At 33.8% G+C, this 8,849-nt stretch overlaps 2 protein-coding genes and 1 non-coding gene across 3 annotated transcripts; 2 read left to right on the top strand and 1 right to left on the bottom strand.

Annotated features, from left to right (window-relative positions):
• Window positions 1-1,180: 1,180 nt before the first annotated feature.
• On the top strand, window positions 1,181-2,877 carry LOC145047601 (multidrug resistance protein). The gene is made up of 4 exons (XM_078995904.1): window positions 1,181-1,269; window positions 1,657-1,900; window positions 2,152-2,455; window positions 2,650-2,877. Exons 3-4 carry the CDS (start codon window positions 2,156-2,158, stop codon window positions 2,797-2,799), a joined length of 450 nt encoding a protein of 149 aa, XP_078852030.1. The 5' UTR covers window positions 1,181-1,269; window positions 1,657-1,900; window positions 2,152-2,155; the 3' UTR covers window positions 2,800-2,877.
• Window positions 2,878-3,829: 952 nt separating this feature from the next.
• On the bottom strand, window positions 3,830-3,901 carry TRNAW-CCA (transfer RNA tryptophan (anticodon CCA)). Its single transcript has one exon. It is a non-coding gene; the product is annotated as a tRNA-Trp (tRNA).
• Window positions 3,902-4,026: 125 nt separating this feature from the next.
• On the top strand, window positions 4,027-7,285 carry LOC145047600 (elongation factor 1-gamma 1-like). Its single transcript, XM_078995903.1, has 7 exons — window positions 4,027-4,300; window positions 5,248-5,397; window positions 5,491-5,551; window positions 5,642-5,694; window positions 5,788-5,889; window positions 6,025-6,523; window positions 6,622-7,285. Exons 1-7 carry the CDS (start codon window positions 4,292-4,294, stop codon window positions 6,999-7,001), a joined length of 1,254 nt encoding a protein of 417 aa, XP_078852029.1. The 5' UTR covers window positions 4,027-4,291; the 3' UTR covers window positions 7,002-7,285.
• Window positions 7,286-8,849: the final 1,564 nt, after the last annotated feature.

Here is an 8,849-nt window from a genome sequence, read left to right as displayed (position 1 = left end):
TTTGGCCGAAGCCGGTTCCCGGTTCCGGTCCGGTTCGGGCCGGTTCCAACCGGTTCGGTTCTTTTGCTCATGCCTATATGAAGTAGTCTCTATTACCAAGTACAAACCTAAACCACCAAACTAACTTTGGTAGGGAAACAAGTCGTCAAAAAAAAAATGTCACCACAAATTACAATAACCCCATGTAGTTCTTTGTCAAAAAACCATCGAATGGGTTGATAGATCCTTAGCCCAAAGAAAAGTTGATCAATCAACAACAAAATAGCGTAGTAAATACATAAAATTTTGCTTATATGGTCGTATACTTGTCACACATACATGTAATCTCAATAAATGGTGTCCATATAACTTACATGAATATTTTTAATTACATACTTTTGATAAGACTATATAGTTAGATAAATAAATAATAAATACTTTCTGATTATTTAAAATTATAATAATTAATAATTTGTTTTTCGAATATGTTATATTTTTAATTATTTAAGGAATCATCGATAGACACGACTGAACAGACTCAAATGCATAAGTATACTTTAGGAGTAATAGTTATCTTTCGAAATAAAATTATAAATTTTCTCAAATTACGGTGATTTTATATACTTTTTGAAATGTATTGTAATTTATTCTATTCAAATTCAATTTTAATTTATTTTATTATTGTAATTACTTATGTGGTGTTTGTTTTTTTTTTTTTTTTTTAAAAAAAAAAAACTACTTCTAACCATTTATTATTGCGTCGCGCAGCACACGTGCAACACTTTGGCCATTCGCAGCTGTTTGTTTTTCAGAAGACTTCTAACTTAAAAACTGATGCGTGTGTGTTGTGTGACGCAACACTTGATCGTCTACTTCAAACCCCTTCACGTCTTACTTTAACTTATTGCAGCAGTATGCAAAAGTTAAAAAACAAACAAAACTTTAATCAAAAGAACGCCTCTATTAAAAACAAAAGATGTGTTGAAGTGGTCACCATCAACTTCTTAGTTGCATATGTTTCTTGGCTTCAATCATGGTTGCATAGCTGTATGATATCCAACATTGATTCTCCTTTTATTTATTTTTTTATTTTTTATTATAATGTTAATTTTTGTGTGGGGATGGATGTTTGGCACCCATCTAAAATTTTGGAAAGATAATAATAATTTATAAAATAGGTCGCTTTACTTCTTTATGGCAGCTTTCCTTCAACGTTTTGTTTTATATTAATGGAATGTGCCATGTTTCCCCTCCTTCAATTATCACTCCCATATGATCAAATTGGGTAACGTATGTGCTTCACACTTATTTGAGTGGGCTCTTTATTCCCCAACAATCTTTGATTTGGCATGTAAATCATGTATAGTTGTATACACTACATGATAAGAGTCTTATGATCCTACTTAAATTTAAACTCTCAAACCTCATATGTTTCTTTAAAGATACAACATTGAAAGCAACTTTCCACAGTTTTCTCATTGATTAATACAAAACCCAAATCGACCCCGCATGAGTTTTTGTTTTTGTAAAATAATACAAGGGAAAAGTGAAAATATTATGCTTTAAAAAAGGACCAATAGCTCATACTTGTCGTGGCTCTCCAAGACAACAAAGGCCCATCCATGCTTTTGATTTCTTATAAGGCTTTCCTCATTATATTTCTTATGGCTTCTCCAGGTAACAAGTAAGGTATAGTATTCATCAAGTTAGGCATCAAGTATCATTGCGTACTGTGAATTCTCTTGTGCTTTCTTCGAGTTAACATATATTACAATTATACTGGAGTCTCGTGTGTTCATCTATATACAAGAACAAAGCATTTCTTTCTTGAAGACCGAAACTCAATCGTGTCACGATACACCGGAGCTTCACAAGTAGTGGGGTCTCAAGCCAATACACCATCATCTTTCTTTGGAAACGGGTAACTAAATCGACTTTCTTTGTCTTAAAAACAAAAACTCTTCTCGTGTTCCTATAAACACTGATATTTGGGTTCGATGGGAACCAAAACAAAACAAAACCGGTTTTGATTCCCAATAAATTTTATCGAAGTGAGGGAAAGATCCCGTTTTCACCATCTCTTGATGTTTTATTGGGTAGTTCTTGCATAGGTCGTGTAAAGTTTACTATATTTGGGAAGATTTTTACATTTTTTGCGATGTGATTTTGCAGGAGAATGGATGAGTTCAATACAGAAAGATCAAAGGCATGGAACATGTACACGGATTCGCCACATAGCCCGCCTCAAACAGGAGGTGATGGTGAAGGCCCATGGAAGAACTTTGGGACATCAATGAATGCAATTTCTTTTGGTTTTGTTGCTACCGCAGTTTTAATATCAATGTTTCTTATAATGGCAATATTCGAACATCTTTTTAGACCAAATGCTTCATTCCCTTTGCCTCAACATGGCACCAGTCACTCTCTTCATGAGGACTCTAGGCCTATGCAAAAACTTGCAGGTCCACAATCACATGTAAGTTTGCATGTCGGATGCAATGATGAGTTGTATTTGATAGATATATGGAGTCCTAAAATGTTCTTTCCAAAGAACTCATGTAGGACTTAGACACCATCTTACAATCCATCATTTGCAAAAAGATGGTTATAACACTTTTATTTTTATATAGTACAATCCATTATAGCAGATTGTGGCTTCATTTGTGACAGGTACAAGCGGCTTATGCATCGGATTTTTCGGTATTGATGCCGGGGCATCAATACCCTACCTACATTGCACATTCAGCACCTCTACCTTGCTCAAGGGAAGGAGCGCAATGGCCTTCTCATCAACAACATAATTATGTATTTCCTCCGTAGAAATTATTTTGTTTAATAAATACTTGTACATAAGGTGAACTTCTCTTATGAGAAAATACAATACTTTCCTTGATTCAACTTTCTTCGGTGTCAAAGGGCAACCATTTTCTCATGAATATTTCATGAAACACTAGAGTTTGGCTCATTAATTAGGAATGTTTCATGGTTGTTTTACATCATAGGTTTTGTTTAATGGTTTATCCCTACCTTTCCCAGTAAATTGATTATTCAATCTATTCAAACAAAATTTAATATCATCAACGTATAAATAACTTTTTTTAGATCCGATCACGCTTAGCGTGAATTTGAAGACTTTTTTTTTTATTAGAGCAGAGCAGGTCCAAATATATTCTAGGCACAGAGCGGAACCAAAAATATGTTTTTCAGAAAACATGTTTGAACGAGAAAAATAACATTTTCATTGATGGGTTAAACCAAAAATTTTAATAAAAATCATGCCCCTTATGAGCTTGGACATCTCAAATAAATTTCGATTATTAAATCAAGAATTAATTTTAAATCTAATAAACATCTAATGCCAGTTCAATACATATCGATTCAAGGCAAACGAGCAACAAGCTGCGCCGCTAGCTCTTTCTGGATGGTAAAACCATTTTTTTTGAAAACAACATTATAAATCACATTTTCATTGATGGGTTTAAACCAGAAAAATATAAATAACACTATAAATCAAATTTTCTTGTAGATGAAATAGTTTTGGACTAATCTTTATAAGAAAAGCAAAATAATTAGTAGGTATCGAATCACTAATATTTAATTTAAAGCCATGATTCCCAGCCACGTTTTTAAAAATGGAATTTAACTTGTACAAATTAATCTTATTTAACAAATTTTGTCATGTACACAGTGACATGGATACGATTTTGGCAAATAACATGGAAATTCAGTTTTCTAGCTATAGCTCATCCTAAAGCAGACGCACGTGTGTGTTGCATAAAAATGAAATTAAAATGTTAAAAATAAGAAAGACAATGTAATAAACTTAAACTTCTTGATTTTTGTCAAAAAGTGAACCTGACGTGAATCGAACACGCAACCTTCTGATCTGGAGTCAGACGCGCTACCATTGCGCCACAGATCCTTCTGCTTCTTCTCGTAGCTTCATATTATAAATAGACAAATATCAGTTTTCACTTAAACACCAGGACTAATTTTTCTACCAAATCTCTGTTCCTAATTCTCTCAAACCCACCATTGATGTGCATTTTTGATGTAATCCGGTTTGTTTGTACACCAACAAACGACCGGATTTAAAAGAGATATGAACCGAGTAAAAATTCCGGTTTGCCCGCTTTTCTGTTTGAAAACCCTATCTCCCTACCAAAACCCCAAGATTTGCATTTCTTTTTCTCTGATCAAATATTCAGTGTACTTTTTATCTCACTGATTCATCTCAGATTTCTTTAAATCCAGATTTCAAGTATTGGGTCTATTTTGTTTCTGTAGAAGGCGATCGTTTGTTCCTTAAGCAATGTCGCTGGTGAGTTTTTCGTTCCTTATTGCGCTAGTTTTGAGTCCTTACTGTGTTAGTTTTTATTAGTACATGTTTTTTTGTGCGTAGTTTGTGATGGATATCTCTTTGTATATACAAACTGTGCGGATCAGGGTATTGATGTGCATTTTGTTCGTTCCTTTTGTTTTCGCTTACTGATTTCAACTTTGTCGCATTGATCGTGATATGAAGAACTCACTGAAACTTTATTGTACGATCTCCCAGTCGCTTTGTCCATTTTCATGAGTTCTATGAATAATTAAAGCTTTAAACATGATTACACAATTCATATTAGTTTAAATATTATCTATTTTTTTTCAACAAAAGCACTTGTAAGGTTTTCACTTTCTACACGATCAGTTTGTAGTTTAGCATATTTTAATTTTACCCGATTAAACTATAACCTTGATCGACATATATTTTTAAAATGGGTTAAGAACACTTAGTGGGTACTGTATATCCTTATTAATTAAGTTACACGTTTTTACCACAATATGCAATGAAGTGGATTGCTCTATGAATTGTTAAAAGCTGGCAACAAGTCAACAAGCTGAACGTTTGTTACATAAATTGGGAAGAAGCCCATTCCTTTGCATAAATTTAACTATGTTGCATAAAGAAATCATTAACTCTTTATAAATAGTTGGTATTAGGTAAGGATATTTATGAATTGTTTTAGCTTTATTCAGAACGTTAATCATGGTTATATATACCTTATTTTAACCTTATGATTTCTCTGGCTAGTTATAGTGGCATAACCTTACCTTTCCTAAGTTTTCAAGTTCGTGTATTTTACAACAAATTTAATAAACTTCTGTTAATGTTGCCTTTTCTTTTATGCTAATTTGTAGAGATTTTTTAACATCAGATCTATTAAATTTGAGATTTTATTGTTTGTTTGCGATCAATTGATAGATGTATTGTGCTTGTTGCAGATTATACATGCGGGGTCCCACAACAAGAATGTTTTCAAGACATTAATTGCTGCAGAATATGTTGGTGTTGAAATCAAAATGGCTGAAAACTTTCAGATGGGTGTGTCAAATAAAACTCCTGAGTTTATTAAAATGAACCCTATTGGAAAGGTATAGTTTTTTATTTATAATCCGATTAACACTTTTTACAAAATACAAAATCTTATTTAATCTGTTACACCCTGTGATTCATCATTAATGCAGGTTCCTGTCCTTGAGACTCCAGATGGCCCTATATTTGAAAGTAATGCAATTGCTCGATATGGTGAGAAATCAATTAGTCATTGTTTTTAATCCTCTTTTGATTTTGAGTAATTGAGCTTATTTTGTTATCTTGGATTCTTGGTTGCTGTAGTTGCTAGTTTGAAGCCTGAAAGCTCTCTCATGGGGTCTTCACCGATAGAATATGTAGGTTTTTTTTGGTTATTTTCTCATTATGAAGGAATAAAGATAACAGATAATGAAGCATGTCTTTTTTAAAATATATATATATATATGCAGGGTCAAATTGAGCAATGGATAGACTTTTCTACATTGGAGCTTGATGCTAATTTGAGAGGATGGGCCATGCCAAGAGTTGGATATTCCCCCTATATCAAACCTGTTAGTCAGAAACTTCTATTCCTCTAAATTTAATTTTATATTATTTTTTTATTAGTTTACTTTGATATATCATTGACTTCTCCATTAGTATTTATGAAATTGTCCAAATGATAAATTTGTGTGTATGATTTGAAGGTTGAGGAGAATTATATCTCTGCTGTGAAAAGAGGTCTTGGTGCTCTAAACACGTATCTTGCATCACACACTTTTTTGGTTGGTGATTCCGTGACTTTGGCTGACATCATCATGATATGTAACTTGGCATTCAAGTTTAAAGTGGTGTTGACAAAGAGCTTCACTTCTGAGTTTCCTCATTTTGAGAGGTATTTCTGGACCATGGTTAATCAACCAAACGTGAGAAAGATATTTGGAGAAATCAAACAAGCAGAAGTTCTCCCTCCTATTCCTTCAGCCAAGAAACCAGAGGATAAACCAAAACCCGAGCCTAAAAAGGAAGTCAAGAAAGAAGAAGCCCCTAAACCCAAGCCTGAAGTTGCCCCAGAGGAGGAAGAGGCACCAAAGCCTAAGGCAAAGAATCCTCTTGATTTATTGCCTCCGAGTCCTATGGTTTTGGATGACTGGAAGAGGCTTTACTCAAACACCAAAACTAACTTCCGTGAGGTTGCAATCAAAGGTATTTTCATTTTTTATTTTTTTATTTTTTCCTAAAAGATCAGTCTTTTCAAACTAACACTTGGCTGATATATTATATATTTATTGATTTTGTTGAAGGTTTTTGGGACATGTATGATCCAGAGGGATACTCTCTTTGGTTTTGCAACTACAAGTACAATGATGAGAACACTGTCTCATTTGTGACCATGAATAAGGTTGGTGGATTCCTTCAGCGTATGGATCTTGCAAGGAAATACGCGTTTGGAAAGATGTTGATTATTGGAAACGAGCCTCCATTCAAGGTCAAGGGTTTGTGGCTTTTCCGTGGGACTGAAATCCCAAAATTTGTGATGGATGAGTGTTATGACATGGAGCTTTATGAGTGGACCAAGGTTGACCTTTCTGACGAGGCACAGAAGGAGCGAGTGAATCAGATGATTGAAGATTTTGAGCCTTTTGAGGGTGAAACTCTTTTGGATGCTAAATGCTTCAAATGAAGGGAAAATGCTGATACCTATCAACAATAAATATAATATAGTGATCTGCAAAGTTCAACATGCTAATTGTACTCCATACAGAACGCCAGATGTGGATGAAAAGCAAGTAGCAACCCTTTGAACGCTATGCAGTCCAAGTAAGAAAGCAACATGTGAATAAAAAACTAAGAGTTGTTTCTATTGTAGTCCAAGAACACTTTTGATGTTAATGTTACCAAGTGTAAAATGTATGAAATATTTGAGATCTCATGTTGAAGCTGGAAAATAAGGTTTTCTGTTGAACATGTTAATATGTACCATTAGCCCTGGTCGAGATATCCGTGTTTGTTTTTGTTTAGACCTGGATTTCAAAATGTGGAAACAATTGGAGATGAGGACTGGAATTGGTTTCTTTTTCTTCTATGTGCTCATCTAAAAATTGATGATTGATGTTGGTATGAGAAGATGGAGATTGGAGACTTTTCGGAGATGCCAAGGTTGTCAGGAACCGGATAGACCTAGAATAGTCTATCAATTTGATTTTTTACTGTATTTTAAACTTAATTTACCAAACCAGACATAAAAAGATTTAATTTTTTACTATACTTCAAACTTTTTTACCTAACCATAAAAGACGTACTTTAAACTTTTTTACCTGACCATAAAGACATGAAAAGATTTCTTTTGGTTAGAAATTAATGTGTTACGTTAAATTATTCTTATATAAATATATCTATGTATTAAACATATTTAATTTATAGTTTCTATGATATACTAAACTACTAACTCCTACGTTATAAAACCAAATAAACTAAATATTTAAGCTATCTATTGAAGGTAATTGAATATTGAATAACTATAAATTATTAAAATAATTATTAAAAATATAAGACAAAATTGCAAAAGTGGTCCCTGTGGTTTGCATTTTTTCAGGAAAAAAGTCCAAACCACGAGTTTTTTGGTTTTGTGGTCCTTTTGGACTGGTTTGTTTGTGAGAATGGTCCCTATACTTAACACCCGTTAAAAAAAATCCGTTAACCCCCTCATGTGCCTTGTACGTGAGGGTATTTCTGTCCTTTTACTTATAGGGACCATTTTTGCATATGGAAAAATAAAACATCCTTTATATATCGTTTTCTTTTCCCAGCTTCTTCCCCAACGTTCTTAACTGTTCTTCCCCAACGACTATTATCTTCCATTTCTCCTTTCCTGACTTGCAATCGAACAATGGTTGTTTGTTTTTGTGGAAAGCTTGCTTTGGTGAAAACGTCTTGGACACCACTGAATCCCGGCAGGAGGTTTTATGCTTGCCCTACTAAGGATTCTGTTTGTGGGTTTATCGGGTGGGTTGACCCACCTATTTGTGCTAGGAGTAAAACCATCATACCTGGTCTTCTAAGAAACATAAATACATTGGAGGAAAGATGTAATGGGCTGGTAAGAAGTATCAACATGTTACAGGAACAGTGCAATGGACTTTTGAGCAGGAACAACATGTTGGAGGCAAGGTGTGATGCATTGAAGGATGAAGGTTTCAAGCTGAAGATGTATTTATGTGCAAGTTGGTTTATGTTTGTGATTGTTATCTTTAGTACTTGGTCTATGTAAGGGATAGGGTTAGGCAAATGTGGGGATTTTTGTTGATCAAGTGATGCAGGGTAAAAATGGTATAATTTTGTTGTAATTTGACTTCATCATGTTTGTAATGAATTCCAAAATGTGTATCAGTTGTGTTCAAAATGTGTATCAGTTGTCAGATATAAGCACATAAATAGAACCAAAATGTAACAAAAGTACATTACCAAAATACATGTCATAAATTTACCAAAATGAACATTCCATTAACCACATGAGTGGAACCAAAAACCA

Source organism: Lactuca saligna, chromosome 5 (assembly GCF_052625555.1).
Source record: "Lactuca saligna cultivar CGN05327 chromosome 5, ASM5262555v1, whole genome shotgun sequence".
NCBI classification, from domain to species: domain Eukaryota; kingdom Viridiplantae; phylum Streptophyta; class Magnoliopsida; order Asterales; family Asteraceae; genus Lactuca; species Lactuca saligna.
Note: the sequence above shows the minus strand (reverse complement) of the source record. Positions and strands in the feature narration are given on the sequence as shown.

Bases quoted from the DNA above. Each gene is read 5' to 3' on its own strand.
- LOC145047600 (XM_078995903.1), top strand. The intron at 5,398-5,490 runs GTATAGTTTTTT...TCATTAATGCAG, and splicing joins AAATGAACCCTATTGGAAAG to GTTCCTGTCCTTGAGACTCC. The intron at 6,524-6,621 runs GTATTTTCATTT...ATTTTGTTGAAG, and splicing joins CCGTGAGGTTGCAATCAAAG to GTTTTTGGGACATGTATGAT.
- LOC145047601 (XM_078995904.1), top strand. From the start codon at position 2,156: ATGGATGAGTTCAATACAGAAAGATCAAAGGCATGGAACATGTACACG. The intron at 2,456-2,649 runs GTAAGTTTGCAT...CATTTGTGACAG, and splicing joins TTGCAGGTCCACAATCACAT to GTACAAGCGGCTTATGCATC.